Below are 17,979 nucleotides of genomic sequence, written 5' to 3'. Positions count from 1 at the left end.
AATACAATATTACATTTACGAAGTTTTTGATACATTTATCATCCAGGTGCTTTTTAATTCAGCCCTTTGTTACCCAGTACAAAACGCATTCCTCAGTGTTGACTGTCAACAACATCTGAGTCGGTACCCCCATTTAAATCCATGCCTTGCTTTATGTAGGCCAGATAGATGCTATTCCAAGAATGATGACGTAAAAAGTGGAACAATAAGCACATTGGACAAAATTGCAATCGCAGTCTTGGATACGATGAAACCCAACCTGACCTAAGAAGCAGTTAAATGCCTGTCAACGTTGTTGATGTACAGTATGTCTGCCATTCATTGAACGCTTATCACGACTGCAGTAACATGGTGTGCTCGGATGTTGGGGAGCTATTGGATGGGCTGGAGTGGGTGGAGTGATAAAGTTTCCTTATAAATAGCCTCATTCCCTGTTGCCCATAGATGAGTTATTACCTACCTCCTTATGCTGTCTGGAAGTAACAGCAGATTAAACATGGTGGTGGATGATATATGATGCCTGTATCCACTACCTGGTTTTTCATCATTCAATGATTTTTTAGTTGCAAAAGATGACTAAATATACTTATTTCAAAGTATTCGCAAATTATTTCTATCAAATTGCATGACATGTATTCCAAGGCAACCTCCACCGTGACTGGCTTCAGTTATTTAGAGAGAGAAAATAATTCACGGTTCCTGTAGTTTCCTCATGAAGGTAAGAGGAGCAACCAGGCTGTAACTCTCTTCACTATCCGCTACATTTGGGGCCTTAACAACAATTTCCAATCCTCAAACACTTTTCCCTCACTCAGATGATTGATTGAAAAAATAAGGTCAAATTGTATTAGAAGGTGACATACACATGACGCTACAGAATAGCTAAAACAAAAAGTTTCTTTCACGAGCTATGGACACATGTCTGATCCTATTTCAAAATTAACATGAGCGAGCATTTATGCATGAAAAAAATAACATTCTTTGTGGTTGCAATTGTCTATATTCAGTTAATGACAGTTACATTTAGAATTTCTTACATGATTAACTACCCAACCAACATTGATTTGTAAATAATTACATAAGATATTGTATCCAATTAAATAAAAATAAAAATATGGTATGTAATGCAGAAATAAAGTGCTTACGGTAAACTCTGCAATATAGTGTGTGTGTGTGTGTGTGTGTGTGTGTGTGTGTGTGTGTGTGTGTGTGTGTGTGTGTGTGTGTGTGTGTGTGTGTGTGTGTGTGTTTGTGTGTGTATGTGGAATGAATACGATACTGAATTCACATGTACAGTATTAAGAACAAGTACGTTATTACCTTATATAACCATTGGTAGGACATGCATTGATAGTCGTGACTCGTGGGAGCAGTGATTTTAGTTAGAAACGATGGAACTTTCCACTATATAACACTATAGAAACTATAGAAAACACTATCATACACACACACAATATATATAGGACAACAATTTTATTAACAGTATAAACACTATAGTAATGACAAAAGTTATAAGATGCAAGAAACGCGCTAAACTATTCGGTTGGAATAATGTACACAGTCTTGTACCTTTGCCTTTTTTTCCATTTTTCTCTTTTTTTTGCCCCGAATCAGTTGTATTATGGTCACGCCTAACCTGAGAGATGATTGGTTAGGCTTCAAACTCTTGATATGACGATTTTCTGAAAAGTCAATAGAGAAAATGAATGGGAAATTTACTTCCGGAAGCAGAGCTGTTCAAAAGGGGGCGGTCACTGTTTCGCTCTATTGGAAATGTAATCTTAGGTCCCTGCCCCTCAAATACTTAACCACGGCCTCGGTTTCAGACTTATACTCCACAGGAAATTATTGTACGTTTCATATATTTCATATTTAAATGTTGCTATTAATAGGCTACTTCTACTTTCAAGAGACGCACAGTTTTGTTATAACAATGGGTTTGTTCCTGTTGTGCATTTACAAACTTGGGAAGTCTGTATGTGTTATGGCATGATATACTGTAACAATAAATAGTTGAAAATGTATGTATTTATGTACGTATGTATTTTCGTGTTCTTGTTATTGTAAAAGCCATTTTACGTATTGGGATTCTTCCCACCTACTGCGGTCCCATGCCCCCCTGCCAGACCTCTTGCCACACCATGTCAAATCGTCTAGATCCGCCACTGAGGCTACATGGTCCACGTTCGCTACATGGTAATTCATTGGTCTGAAACAAAATAATCGATTTGAACACAAATGTTACGAAAGAAAATCTGATATTTGTTACATGAATTGGCCGTACGTTACACAAAATATCTAACATGTAAGTCCCTGTTGTGTATGTGTTATGCTAGGCCAGCAAGCTAGTTGCTAACTGGCACCGGGACCTCTTGCAGTTCAGTGTTGGAGCCTCTGAGCAGGACGTCTTTGGGCTCGTTTGTTCTTGATTGGAGCCACCAAGTCGTCATCTCCCCTTTACCCTGTGTGGAATCCATGCAAATGAGCATACGTTTGGTTGACTGCTTTATTTTTGTGTCACTTAAATGATGTCCACTTTTACAATCAGTCATTATTTCCCAGCCTGTAGTTTTCGGCTACCATAAATTTGAACTGAGTTTAATTTTAAATCTTAATTTTGTTGTTTATGTTCTTGACAGCACATTAATTTCCATATGCCAAGGTACAATGATGTTTTCTCAGAATTGTATTGCAATGTTGCCCTTAATTACCCACTTGGCTAGCCACAAAACGTCAAAGGGAATCCTCAACCGTAATTTCCTTTAAGCATGGCAGTGCAAAGCAGCTGTCGTCAAACCATTAATTAAAGGGCAGTGCCTGGGAGCATATGTGCTGCCCCATCCCTCGGGAATACAGAATATCCCCCTTCATGTATTGGCCACACCCGACCAAACAAGTCCATAAGGTCGCCGTGCTCACATAACGCCCTAGAACCAAACACAGTGAACTCCTAGACACACCCATATCGGACGTCTCTTAATGGTTCTAATGCAGGGATTGGGTTTCCTGCAATCTTTTCAAAATCAGTCTTTCAAAAGACCCGTGGTTCCAAAGTGGATGTTAGAATGGCCAACCGATGAAGTTTCCACTAATAAGTTAGTCCAGCCATTCCTCCTGGCTTTAGAAGGCTGCCACCGTGTAAACGGCAAATCAGAATCGAACGCTGGGGTTGGTGAGTAGGGGGTTGGCTGTGCTCTAATGTTGTTTGCCTCCCAACCAAAATGTTCTTGTTTCGAACCAACGGTCCATCGTCCTCTCTTAAGTTCTTTTTTTTATTAATATAGACAATACAGAACTAACAATAACAGATAATGACTAGCTGTTTTGCGCTGCACTGGTGTGTTTGATGTAACTGAAGAGGGTGCCGCCCCCCCCCCCCCCCCCCCCCCCCCCCCCCCCAGTATAAAATAACCTTCCAGACGGCTGTCCCCTAAATAATGAAGGGTTTGATTGCCCTCCCGTGGGACCTCAACCATTGCTTACCTTGACGACGAGCGGGCCCCTGCACATCAGAACGTAACCACCCAGGGTGTGCAGAAGGTCAGCTGTGGTGCCACTCACCTGGATCTTTAGAGCTGTGTATGCACACATGCAGTGAGTTAGTATAGAACGTAGATACTGATTAATACTCACCAACAAACTAGTCGTAAGAGCACGAAAGTATGACTGAAACATAGAGGGTTATATACTATTTTCTAAAAAGAAAATACATGTCTTTTTTTTTATAGTGGTGCCGGGGATTAATAATACAGCACAATCTTGATCATTGAACTGTGCTGCTGCATCTTTTCAATTCACTCAGAATAGCCCTTGAGAATGGGAATTGAGAATGTGGCAGAGCAGAGGATTAATTACTTAGACACAGAACGTTGATCCCTTGACCAAAAGGTCCACAGTGGGGTGCCAATTAGCAAACACAAAGAGAAGCCAGCTGGACGCAACACATGGCAAAATTAAAAGAAGTAAATCATTTGTAAAATCCCATCTACAATGAATGACCTGTCTACTCAACTGTCTACTGTAGGGGTACCAAATTTTAAAACGAAACACATGGTTTATGTGAAAATTGGTCTTGTAACTAATTAATTTGAGCCCCCTGGAAATGCGACCGATGAAAAACACAAAGTACATATTCCATGGTAACTATGTGCTATACCCTCGCTGGTAGACTCCATGCGTGAGGCCGTGTTCACTGTGTCTCCAAACAGGCAGTAGCGGGGCATTTTGGTGCCAACCACACCAGCCACAACAGGTCCTGTCAGAACACAACACACAGGCGCATCATCATTTCTCATAGAAATTTTAAGATGAAAACATTGAAAATTGACATCCTGTCATTCCTTCTCAGTTGATTGGGTAGTCAGTCAGTGCGTTTACATGGGACAGCTAGATCGGATTGAGCCTTATACCGATTTTGCTACTCGAACGAACCGTGTCAATTATCTGAACGTACATGGCCTTTAAGAGATCGGATAATGGCCGGAGCATGGCTGAATCCGCTACCCTAGGTGGCGCTGTAGCCCTTTCAACAAGTGGTTATAGAGCCACTTCCGGTTGACCTCTACATCCCAGCAACAACAAACACAGGCGGCATTCGAGAAAGATGTTTACAGTAGACAGCTGTCAGTTCACTTCGGGCCCATGTCATTTCTCCGACGCTCCATTCTTCCGACCTCTCGGCCTTATGCGGACCCCTCCGGCTTGACTCCTTCCGCTGCTCCGCCGCCGGAGGCCATGTACGATAATTGACACGGTCTGTTCGAGTAGCAAAGCTGTCCCATGTAAACACACTGAGTGACGCATACGAGATGTGACTCAACATCACCCCACAGTGGATAGAAAGAGTAGCGCGAGGTAACAGATAGTTAAAGGGGACATATTATACCACCTGGTGTGAGTGTGATTAGCCGTTACAAGCCGTTTTGAAAATCCCTTGATTGAAAGACTGAAAAGACTTGGACACGCATCAAAAGTGTGCGTGTCCACCTAGATCTGTGCTGGATAGATCAGTCCACCTGCCTACCCAGTCGACTGTAGCAAACGTTGCTCATCTACCCAGCACACATCTAGGTGGACAAGCCAACTAGTGATGTCCGAAGAGGCAGGTTTTCAATATGGCTTGTAACGGCTAATCACTCTCACACCTGGTGGTATATGTCACCTTTAAGTGTGTGACAACCGCTCAGCAGTCATGTGGCCTGGCCAGACTCTCTTGAACCTCCAGCTTCCTTGGGTTTGGACCTGCACCCCACCTGAGTGTATGCCGGCTCGTATCCTTAGCTGGGTGGTGGGCTTGTGCGGGATCTTGAAGGCGTGGCAGACGTTGACCAGATCCAGAGCCATGCTCGCTATCTCGCCCGCGTGGTTGATGCCGTTTTCGTTCGGCACCCCGGAGACCACCATGTCTGAGAGGTCAGAGGTCAGTGAAAATTAGCGTGGAGGACATGGATGAACCACATACAAAATCACCTGATTAGTCTGGTCTCCCATTACAGAGGTCCCTCTTGCTCGACTGCAGAGTATTTATTTTTGGTTTTTGGTTTTTTCATAGTCAGGAAATGGTATTGCCTTTATGACTCATGACTGCTGTGTTGTTATCATGTGCTGTTATTGATGAGCCTCTTGGCAAGCTTTAGTTGAGGATACATGTCCTAGGAAGTGTACTAAACAAGTGGATATGTGGGCATGTATTAGTCATGGCATTGGGCGACTGTCTGATTGTTGAGTGGTTCCAGCTTTTACTAAGCCCCTAAAATAGTTTTAATTAGTTTCACATACTGTCCAAATAATGTCTGGTTGCGTTTAATTTGCTAAGGTTTGTCCATGGGCTTGGAGATGTGGGGTGTATGTTTAGATTTATTTTATGCATATATATATATTTTTATAAAAAAAGTATAAAAAAATAAAATAATCATATAGGAATCAGTTTCGACAGACTAATAGAAACGTATCATTGACGTACAAGCGTCACCGATGGTCTCCACTTTGTAGACGTCGTAGTTGTCAATGATGTCATCGAAGGTGGTGTAGAGCTGGTTGAGGAAGTCCACCACCTGGTGTGGCGTGCTGGCGCCAGACAGCTGGGTGAACCCGACGATGTCACTATCAGGGAAGCAGGAAGCATTGGTTTATTGCTCTGGCAATCGCCACTGGAGATCAAGGAAGCAGCTACTTCACACTTCTTTCAAAACGGGGCCACAGTATATTTAGAAAATAAAAATAGATTGGAGTACATTTTTGTTAATTAAAAGATCCCGAAAAGTTGACCCCCTGGTAAAAGACATAGGCTACTAATTGGAAACGTGTTATACTTCTAAGCTATATAATGAAAAATGGTAAGGCGAAGAAAAGTTAATGACAACACAATGGAGATATAGAAATAGACACCTGAAATAAACGGTAGCTTTGGAGTAACTCTGAGCCTCTGCGGTCCTGCCCTGCCGGAGGTCATCGGCCACTGGCTTTGGTAACATGCCTGAAATGTATTTGGAATCAAAACAACAGCAACCACAGCAACCACAACAACAACAACAACACATAGTGGCTAGCGTTCTGTGCTTCACAACTTGAGCTATTACACTTATTTGCCAGTAGTCGGCACTGTCTGGTTAATCAAAATGCAAACAATTACAACAATAATTTTTGGAAAATATTTATAATTTTTTACGGCCCATGTTATTATTTTTCAAAGGAATAGCTTATAGCAGGCTTGAAGATCCAACTAAACTGAATATTATAATGTTATTTGATGTGTGGTTCATTCTATGCAGGGTTAGGGTTTTATAGGGTGTGTAACCATATTCTATACAACAGCGTGGTTGTGCTATAACTTACTGTATAGCAAGCGGTCTGTCTTCTGCTTCTCTTGAAGGAGATCCTGAGTTCTCTCTGCCACTATAGCCTCCAGATGCTTGCTGTACTTCTCCATCTGGGGGCGTTAAACATCCATTTGAAAACCTTTTTCTCTGGCTGCAAATGCAGGTTATTATCTGTTGGTAATCAGTGGTAATGACTTTAAAGTAGCTCAAAGAAGGTCATTACCAGATTCATCATCATGTCGACGGGGCTGACTTTGTGGGGGTTCATCTTGTCCAGCATCTTCTTCACCTGCTCAAATGTGGGCCTCAAGGTGAGGTTATCGGACCAGCACTTCTTGATGAGCTATAGAACATAGAAAGAAAGAAATAATATGAAGAAAGAAAGAAAGAAAGAAAGAAAGAAAGAAAGAAAGAAAGAAAGAAAGAAAGAAAGAAAGAAAGAAAGAAAGAAGCAGCCGACTTTTGTCAACTGAGGGCTTCATGTTTTATCTCTCCTTATCTCTTGTGATGATCCCTTTTTTTTTTTACAAAATCACAAACTAACCACTAACCAAAATAAAACTATTGGCTCCTCTTTATATGGCCTTCACGTTATGGACACATCATTCTTGACATCTTCCCTTTATCTTTCAATGCCCAGCATTTCACTGTAAGTGCCCCAAGGCTATCCCAATGTGCGAGTGGTCATCGTGTTAATGCGCCGCACCTCGCAGTAGTCCTCTCTGTTGGGGCAGTCCGTGTCCGCCTTGCCGGCCTTCAGCTCGGGCAGCGGGGGGCGCCACATGATGTCCATCTTCCCCCCCTCGCCCTGCTCCTGCTCCTGTCGGAGGAGAAGGCTGTCAGAGAGCAGCGACCACAGCGGGAGCCTAGCGGGGCTGTAATCTACTGAGGTCAGACGCAATATAGATTCCTCTATTCGTCTGGAATATTTTGGAATGGACAATAAAGCAGACATTGAATTTGACTTTGAGGTCCCGCCATACTCACTGAGATGAGGTCAGAGCGTGTCGCTATCTCAACGAGGATCATAGAGTAGCTGAGAGGGGGCGGGGGGGGGGGGGGGGAGAGATGTAGGATGGCTCTTAATATACCATTTAGGTCAAACACAACACAACCCTTATGTGTGGACGACAACTACCTTTGAATGAATAATGCAAGCAATATTAGCTTTATGTTCTACATGGGCATGTATATTTGTATTATAGCTTCTCTTGTTTGATATGCAGTGTTTGTTTTTTTTGGCTGAATTTCCGGGTGTGCGTGGTTGACAGCGTGTTTAAGCAGCGTCTAGACAAGCAGTCCTCAATAGGCGGCTCGCGGGCCGGACCACCACAAGTCGATTAATGGCCCACAAAATAATTACTGAGATGACTTGTTTTTACAGAAGTAACCCCCGTTTTTGGATAATAATAATAATTGACCCTTAACCAATAGTAATTCTGATAAATGTAGGCCTACCAGTCTACAACACCAACTTTTTAGGGCTCTACTGGAGGATATGTCAGCGGCACACAAGGAATTGCTGTTACACAATGATCTACTTTTGGCTATGCACTGAGAGCATGTGTAAATGACTTTTCGTTTGTACAATCTCAAAGTGCAGTTTTTTTTAAACAACAATACACAAAACAACAAGAAGGAAGGCCTGTCAAGGGGAGAGTTTTAAAGCTGATTGGTTTGGTTGCTCAATGGCTGATGGGGCTGGAGGTTGAGTGGCCCATTGTTTCCAAGGGGATTTAAAAAGTGACCCACTTTGAAAAGTAATTGGGAGCCCGGCTCTAGGCCCTAGGGCGCTTTCAGCCACAGCCCCTTGTTTTCCTTGGGCGGGGCTGTACACCTGGGGGTCATTATGCAATTAATGCACGCAGGATTAACCAGCCATCACCACACGCACGCGAGGAGAGCTCTGACAAATAAGACCTGTTGATCCTACAACACTTTAAAAACCGGTTTACACATCAACCTGTATCCTGATGTCGGAGTATGGTAATTATTATAGCATAATTAACCCGTGAACTTCCAACCTGTGGACTACCAACCTGTGGATTTCCGACTATACCAACTGTTGAACTGTGCATTATTTGTGAAGTGCTTTTCCTGTTTCTGACCAACTGCAGCGGTTGGTGGTTCGCACACACCTGTAGACGTCTGCTACCGCAGTGGCGTTGGTGCTGTTTCCCAGCAGCACCTCTGGAGCGCAGTACAGATGGTTGACGTCCCCACAGGGGAAGCCAGAGCTCACTCCCTCAAAGTCCTCCTTCCTGAAGGCTGTGAGGCCATAGTCTGTGACACACAAAGGAAGGTGAATCAGAATCGATGGAAGGGTGACGTGTACTTGGCTTAATGTTTAATTTGTCTATCCCAGCACGGATTCCATAGAAAATGACTAAATCAGGAATTCGGTTGCGCAATCTACTTGATACTTTTTGTTTTATGGTTGGTTCTGCATGTTTTTTCTTTTTAAATTTACTAACAACACGATTCACTCATATACTCTCTCTGGATTGGATAATTGAATGAGGAATAGAGTGAACTCCATTATTTAAGACTAATAATAAAACCCCTTATCACCAATAGACAGGTTAGGACATGGAGACGTTTGTCCATTCGCGGCTACCTGAGATTTTGCACACCCAGCGATCATCGATGACACAATTCCTGGAGTGCAGGCGCCCGTGGAACACCTTGTGCTGGTGCAGGTAGGCCATGCCGCGGGCGATGTCAGTCGCGAACGAGAGCCTGGAGACGGAGCACCAATCAATCCCATGACCTGTAGTGTCCCTCTTAAGGGCCACTCAGCCTCCAGCTGATTGACCCCCCCTCAACAGCCTCGACCTTGTGGGAAAGGTAACTTACCTCTACCTGCTTAGCTTAGTTCCACAGGCAGAACCTGATTGGACGGCGATGGCCCAATCACAAGCAGGGTGGGAACAGGCTTAGATTTTATAGAACCCATAAACGAGCAGGACCATTTGAATGCATTTGAGTTTACCTGCTAATTATTGTTAGGCGTATGGGAGAAATATTTCTGTACCAAAGTATTACATTGGCTTAAACATCAGCACGTCTTATTAACCTATGCATATGCATCATTCCTGTACGCACACAGTAATAAAAGCCCTTGGAATTGCCCTCTGTGAGTCTCACCTGAAGCCCCAGTTGATAGGGATGTCCCCATTCAGAAGGACGTCAGACAGGCTTCCCTTAGGGCAGTAGTCTGTGATGATGCTGATGTAGGGCACCTCGATCGAGCCCCCGATGAATTTGGACAGATTTGGGTGGTCCAGTTCCCTGGGTAACAAACGCATTCAACTGAAAGGTAAATAACAGTTTGCTTTGGAAATCCTAAATGTGCATATTCATTTTCCACAAACTTCCGTGGTTGCTAAATAATAATAAACTACTTTTAAGATCGCAGAGGGCATTTTAAGGTAGACAACCAAAGATGATAGAGAGTGATTCTCAAACATAGCATTGACATCAGAAGCGGACTTTTGCGTACCGGACTTCCTTCACCTCCTTCCTGATGGTCTTGGACAATGTGAAATGTTTCTTCTGGATGTGTTTCACCGCCACCGTCCGTCCATCACTGGAAGATAAAACGTTCGGATTCATTCAAGTATATCCCAAGGGGTCTTCAAGAATGATTGTAGATTATCAAATAAATAAATGATGGATTCATCCTTTTATATAGATATCATACTAAAAGGAAACATTTTAAACTGTTTTTAGACTTTAATTCAACAAAAGACATCGATGTTGGATGGCTATACCAGAAACACAACCTTTTCCCAACCAATCAGACTCTCATTCTGGTAACTGGTCTCACCTGTCCCTCGTTAGTCGTTAGTGCTGATGACCATGGTCTGTATTCCTGGATCACCTCAGGCGGTATTATTTCCCAGCTCTAAAGTTCAGCTTCCTGGTTTTGAATGAGCTAATTTCACCTTCAAGCTGCCTTGATGATACAGGTTTTACTTTTATTGTAGCCTATTATAATTTTTAAATCCCAAAAGAAAATTGAGGACGCTCAATTGAGGACCCTCAATTGAGGACGCACCCGGGTTCCGAAGACAGGTCTTCTGCCTAGGTCAAGGGCACCGGCAGGACCGTGAACCTAACAGGGATGACCTTATTTGGTCGAGGAAAGCGGAGCACAGGGAGCCAACCCACTGTGCCATCGTGCTACAATGAGGGAGCAGGTGGGGTGGGTGGGGGGTATGGCTTTGCTCTGACTTGGTCATTGGGGTTTGAGGTGACTTACTAGATGCCCGGTTGGATGAAGCCGGGCTGGAAGCAGGTGTTGACCACGGTGCACACCGTCGTATCGGTGTTGCGGCTCATGCTGGAGTTACTCTTCCCCTGCTGGAGGCTTGTGGTACTGCAGAAGCCCATGTAACACACTTTACCTGTGGAGGCAAACGCATCATCCTTTTAGAGGGCAGTACTACACGGATGGCAGCAAAAGTGATGTATACAAATGTTGCTCATGTCACCAAACATGATGTTCTTGTAGTTGATGATCCAGCTCTCGTCCCAAAACATTTTTTGTTTCTGGTACCAAAGCCACTGTAGGGAAATAAAATGGAAAGCACAAATTAGGTTCATGGAATTCATGGAGAATACTCACAATTGACTATACTTAGATTGAGGAATGTGTGTCTGTGGGGGGGAGAACATGTTTGTTTGTCTACATGTGTACTTTTAATCTGTGTGTGTGTTTGTCTACATGTGTACTTTTAATCTGTGTGTGTGTGTGTGTGTGCGTGTGTGTGTGCACGTGTGGACCTCACCACTACAGTGAGAATGAAGCCGCAGCAGAAGAGTGCGAGCGGCAGGCCGATGGCCATCTTGATGGTCAGGGACATGGGGCAGACGCCACAGTCTGCAGGGCAGTTCAGACACGTCTCTTCCAGCTCACACACGTCGTCCCCACACACTGCAACGCATACAAACCATTTAACACACACATATCTTTTACTGTTAAACACACACACATCGTCTCCACGCACTGCAACACATTAAACACTGTTAAACACAAACACATCGTCCGAAGAAAAACATTGTCTCCACACACACTGTAAAACGTACAGACCATTTAACACACATATACCATCTATGCACTGTTAAACACACACCAATCGTCTCCATACACACTGCCACACATGCATACTGTTAAACACACACACATAATCTCCCCACTAGAGCCCGACCGATATAGAATTTTTAAGGCCGATACCGATACGAATATTTTGTGATTTAAAAATCCGATATGCCGATATATCGGCCGATATATATATATAAAAAAAAAATCCAGAAACGCGTAATAAAACAAACACATTTCCCTAACATTGATTATTTGTAGTTATCCTTTAAATCCTTTTCACTCTCAGCTAACATGAAACAACAGCAAAACTGGACATGGTAGTCATGAATTAAGTCATGCTTATCGACTTTAGAGAATTGATGGGGATGTTCTTTGAATTGTTATTCAAGCAATGTATTAGGTTTGTGACAGTTGCCAACTTACCATGAACACACTTGCACACATGAACAACACCGATGATCTCCGTCGATCTCCGTCATTCACTCTGCCTAACTCTGGCTTTTTTTGAAAAAAAAAGCCAGAGTTAAAAAGCCTTAGTTTGAAAAATGCCTAATATCGGTCGGGCTCTACTCCCCACACACTGCAGGAGTTACACACCGTTTAACACGCACACATCATCTCCACACACACTGCAACACATACACACCTTTAAACACACACACAGACACAGACATATCATCTCCCCACACACTGCAACATATGAACAAGCAGCTTATAACATTACATTAAATTTTCTTAGCTATATTATATTTTATTTTGTATGCTTTTATTACAATATATACTTCCTAATTTAGATTTTGTATGCTATCATTACATGATATACTGTCTATAGAAGTATATCATATATGTATCATATTGTATAAATCATACTGTATTTAGTAAGATGGTATCACATTTTATATCATATTCCTTTAAGCAAGCCAATTGCTTCTATACTTTTATTTTTGGAAGTTGCACAGTGATAATCCGCAACAAAACAACAGTCTGATGCATGATAGCGGTGGTGCTGACCTTGGGCGCTGACCACCATGACTTTGGACTCCAGCGCTGCGTGCATCTTCCCTATTTTGATATGAGCGATCACTGAGGTGACTCCCATGTGGATCAAGACCACCTGAAAGACACACGTACCAAAACACCACACATGCCTTAACTCTTGGTTGTGAATGTAAAAAAATCTGATGTTTATCTAACTTTTTTTTTATCTTGGACAAAAATGTAATATTCACCTGTTCAACCAGTTTGTATTGTTTGCCTACTTCCTTAGAAGAAAGCTTCTCAATAGAACAAATGACTGTCTTCTTACTTTGAAAATACATGACACAACATGGGCATACATGGACTTATCACTCTCATGACCTAGCATAGTACCAAGTAACCTGCAATCTCCTACAGTAAGGGGTGTTTATGTTTCAGTTCCATATCAGTACCTTTGAAGTCCAGATTTTCTGGGACATCTTGCCAGCTTTGGATACGGTGTGGGTCACTATTTTACCGTCGTCAGGGATCCACGGGCCACAGATTCCTCCTTGTTTCTGTAAAGTTGTTTGAATTTGATGATGAGTTTGCTGTCCAAATTGATTAGTCATACACCACTGCTGGTGGCATGAGCATTGAAGTATATTTACAATCATAAAGAATCCAATTAATTTGAACTGTTAACTATTTGTCCAAAATTTTGAATGGTTTTCAATTGTTTTCATAATTAAATTAAACGAAAAGTACGTTTTTTTTAAATATACTTTGTAAAAGACAGTTTAGGAAACATAGGGCTCATAAGTGAACTATTCAGGATAATGTTATTGAATTTGACTGTTTAAGGGAGGAGGGTAAGATAATGATTAAAAATGAAAAATATTAACAAATCGGCCTAAACATTGGTGTGCTGTAGTAGTGATAATAAATTAAGCCAACTAGACGGCAAGGGGGTACAAACCATAAGTCCCAGGGGACAGGAGTGGATGTTGGCGTGGTACACGCAGCAGTTAATCTCGTTGGCGTTGTTCCAGTTGGAAGGACATTCATGGTGATCGCAGAACTGCCTCACCTCCGACACTTCACTGGCGGGGAGCATACATGAAACGGGTTTAAGAATATATAGACCAGCACGTATGCGGGCTGCGATATGAGACACACAAAACAAAACACACCGTACTGTTTACAGATCTTTTTCTTATTAGTTCACAACACAAGAGTGGGCACAAGCACAATTTCCCAGATAATTGCAAAATTACTCTTACTTACTCGTTCTAGAATAGTGAATTTTATTTTGATTAATTGAACATTTAAGTGTTTATTTTTAATAACGCAACATTTATGTCCATATGAGGTGTGTGTTTGTATTTATGTATGTGTATGTAGGGTCAGGGCCGTAGCACCAAATCCTGGGCCCCTATACTATAGGTACTGATGGGCCCCCCTGCGCCAGGTTGTTGGCGGGGGGGGGGGGGTCATGGGCCCCCCCTCTGCCTTGGGCCCCCCACAACTGTCCCCGCAGTCCGACGGCCCTGTGTAGGGTTACTTATGTGTGTGTGTGTGTGTGTGTGTGTGTGTATGTATGTATGTATGTATGTAGATATGTAGGTATGTATGTGTGTGTGTGTGTGTGTGTGTGTGTGTGTGTGTGTGTGCTTGAGTTTGTGTGGTGTTGAGGGGGGTTGAGCTTTTTGAGTGAGCAGCCCATTCAGCAGCAGTCACCTGAAGTGGAAAATCTGGTTCTTGGCTGCGTATTCGTAGAAGGAATCCGAGGCAGTCACCGTGTACGTGACGTTAAACTCCTCTCCGTTGAACACCTTCTCTGGGGGACGCAACACCCAGGCCATCTCAAGGCCTGGGGAACACACACACACACACACACACACACACACACACACACACACACACACACACACACACACACACACACACACACACACACACACACACACACGTTTAAACTCTAAACCTCTTATATGCAAGACAAATAAAACTACTAGAGGAGGAGCTCTGCACCAAAACAAATACAAGAAACTTGGTTGATTGCTATATAAATATTTATGCACGTCAAACACCAATATCCATTCCCACATGCTTACAGACATGTACGGAATAAATGAGACATTTACAGTATATATGACACATGTACAGTTTATATTACAGCTGTGAGATATTCCCCCAAATTAACTTGTTTTTTTATCAAAGATTGTTATATACTGTATATTGTTGCAAAAAAAAACCTGTAGACATCCGTTAGCAAGATGCTACTTTGCGAGTAGGCCTGTTCTGCATACACTTTAGTTGCCATTAAACCGTCTGCTAAATAACTAAAGAATCCAGAACTTTCTCAATCTGTGTAACCCTTTGAAGCTTTTGAGGCTTCTCTGGATCACCAATGTAGACAAAATGTCCTCCTTGTTTAATCATAAGTAGTAGTCATTCATCCATACACTATATGCATATGATGAAACACCTGAATAAGCCTGGGATAATAATTGGAGACAACATACATTTACAAAAGAAACTGATGAAAGAGTATTTCTCATCATCCAATTATACTAAAATTAACGAATTGTTTAACTATTGACATCTTACCTTGGCAGCTGATCATGTTGAAATCATTTGGGTTGTCCATTGGCCAGCAGTCAAACTCTCTGTTATCCAGGTCATGCCAGCCATGAACTCCCTACAAGAGGATCCATCAAGTGTCGGCTCTTTACAGTCCGGTTCAAGTACCAAGTTGTCATGGTTAATACCATCATTATACACGTAAAGATGTATAAATCTGCCAAATCTACTAAAAGGCCAATCCAATATCCTTTGGTAGAATCCAATCCAGAACCTTGTACCTTATCCTCAGAAAGAAAATATAGTGTGCACAAAATTAAACATAGTGTACACAAAATTATTCAATCTGCCAACATCTTTTATAAAAACAGGTCAAAGGTAGTTGGGCAGGCAAGCAGAGCCCATGAACAACAAACATAGTCACGTATGACATGAACACGCAGCAATAGCCGGGAGCACATGTGTTTTTGACAAGAAAACAAAAGCACCAGGGATCCTATGACAATGGCCACACAATGTGAGCGCTATCAGTTATTGGTTAGTTTAACCATCCCACTGTGATTTACAACAGCAGTGTCCTTATGTCATGATCACTGTACGATTCTTATGGCACCGCAACAGGGCTAATATAGAACATGCTATAGCTGCCAGGCTGTGGTGGTATAAGTCTACCATAGCAAAAGCCCCCCTTTTTTTTAACAACACACATGATTTTAGGTTACCTACCAGAAAGAGAGCGAGGAGGGAGATTGTCCACAGAGCCATCAGGGACAATGGCGTTACTAGCAGGAACTGAGCTCCAACTTGACTGTACGACGGTGTATCTCAAAAGTGTGAGTGTGTTTCAGGGCTTCTTCTGAGTGTGTGTGTGTGTGTGTGTGTGTGTGTGTGTGTGTGTGTGTGTGTGTGTGTGTGTGTGTGTGTGTGTGTGTGTGTGTGTGTGTGTGTGTGTGTGTGTGTGTGTGTGTGTGTGTGTGTGTGTGTGTGTGTGTGTGTGAGAGAGAGCATCTTCCTGTACCTCTTCTATTGAAAAGCCTAAATGTCCAATCAGGATAAGAGGCTCTACAATCAGTGCTTATGAATAGACTGGCTCACAAGGTGCCTCTGTTCACCTTGACCAACATATAGGACCCAACCCTCAATCCAAAGAACACAACAACAATCTGAGGGGTGAATTAATATAAAGGCACACAATCAGGGGCCCATTTCCAAGAATCAGCTGAGGATGTATTTAAAAACTTAATCCAGAAAACTGAATAGTCATGATTTTCTGTCAGAACAGCTGATTTTAATTTCAAAGAATGAGTTCAGTCAAACTCGGATTGAACCTGAAAAATGTGTGTTGCTTCAAAAGTCATCATCTATGGCACAATGAAAATGTGATCCTTATTACTACAGACTCTAGACTCGTCACGGGAGGTTGATTGATCAGATAAATTCAATAAAATGTAATTTCCCCAAATGCACCAATTAGCGCCACCGCTGGACCACTAGCGCCACTGCAATAAGAAAAAAGATTGTATACAGAAGCAACCGGATTAAGAAACACCCAAACACACAGTAGCACTGCTGCTTGAAGTAGTCTTGTGCATAGCATACAAACAAGGTGGATTAAACGATACACATTTGATTGCAATCGTTTGGTTGTTGGTTGGCATTATCTACAATGATGATAGGAAGTAGTCACCACTACGGTTGTGGGCAGAGTAATTTAAACCTGCTCTGTACCAAGTTGGTTTCATTGGGCTCCCAGCATTGATTATCCATGGTGACTGAACTGAGAGAAGTCTAATCTTGGTATCTGAAACCCAGAATTATGACATTCTTGAAACGGGGCCCTGGCTGCTTTTTAAGCAAGATCTTCAAAACTACACGGGATTTGAGAAGAAAACCTTTTAAATTGGATTAAACTGTTTATAAACAAGCTTTGCATAAGGTAGATACATCATATTGATTATTGATTACGTTTTAGATGCCATAATGGTATTCTGTCCTGAAAATATATATAAGGCATTCAGCCTTGTGCTATAAATCACAGAATCACAGGAAAAGCAATCTCTCTACATGTTTGTAAATGAATAAACTGCTCTTTAAATTGTTCAGTAACTACAATAGTGGATCTGCCAAAATCCTGCCCCAACACAACCAAGAGTCTTGGTAGGGTTTTGGTTGAGGCCCTCGTTTGCAACATTCCAACCGCCAACTGATTCAGTTCACCTGTGGTCGTTAACGATTGTAGAAATGCTCAATGTTGCCAAACTTGATGTTCTTGTAGTCCATAATCCAGCTGTCATCCCAACACATCTGTAATTTCTGGTACTGAAGCCATCTAGGGCCTACAGTGAAAACAAATGCAAAGAAGTTATCAGGTTGATTGAAGAAAAATACAATGTCTGTCTGTCTGTCCCAGTAAATGTGTGAACTACCTGCCAAGAAGTCAAGTTTAATCCCTGATTGGGTTCACTTCTCCCTTTCCATGGGGCTGTAGTCTGTGGTTTTCAAATGATATAA

At 42.3% G+C, this 17,979-nt stretch overlaps 1 protein-coding gene across 1 annotated transcript; it reads right to left on the bottom strand.

Moving 5' to 3' along the window:
• Nucleotides 1–41: 41 nt before the first annotated feature.
• On the bottom strand, nt 42–16,312 carry LOC115555767 (atrial natriuretic peptide receptor 2). Its single transcript, XM_030372796.1, has 23 exons — nt 16,195–16,312; nt 15,496–15,586; nt 14,623–14,755; nt 13,862–13,985; nt 13,356–13,460; nt 12,937–13,039; nt 11,612–11,757; nt 11,315–11,387; nt 11,083–11,227; nt 10,321–10,407; nt 9,966–10,109; nt 9,436–9,557; nt 8,957–9,101; nt 7,806–7,854; nt 7,525–7,638; nt 7,042–7,161; nt 6,835–6,928; nt 6,388–6,475; nt 5,963–6,102; nt 5,253–5,405; nt 4,157–4,255; nt 3,484–3,575; nt 42–2,462 (listed from the first exon to the last, which is right to left on the bottom strand). The coding sequence occupies exons 1-23, from the start codon at nt 16,231–16,233 to the stop codon at nt 2,346–2,348; spliced, it is 2,523 nt and encodes an 840-aa protein (XP_030228656.1). The 5' UTR covers nt 16,234–16,312; the 3' UTR covers nt 42–2,345.
• Nucleotides 16,313–17,979: the final 1,667 nt, after the last annotated feature.

The sequence above is a fragment of the Gadus morhua genome, chromosome 12 (genome assembly GCF_902167405.1).
Source record: "Gadus morhua chromosome 12, gadMor3.0, whole genome shotgun sequence".
Classification (NCBI taxonomy): domain Eukaryota; kingdom Metazoa; phylum Chordata; class Actinopteri; order Gadiformes; family Gadidae; genus Gadus; species Gadus morhua.
This window is presented reverse-complemented; position numbering and strand designations above follow the sequence as displayed.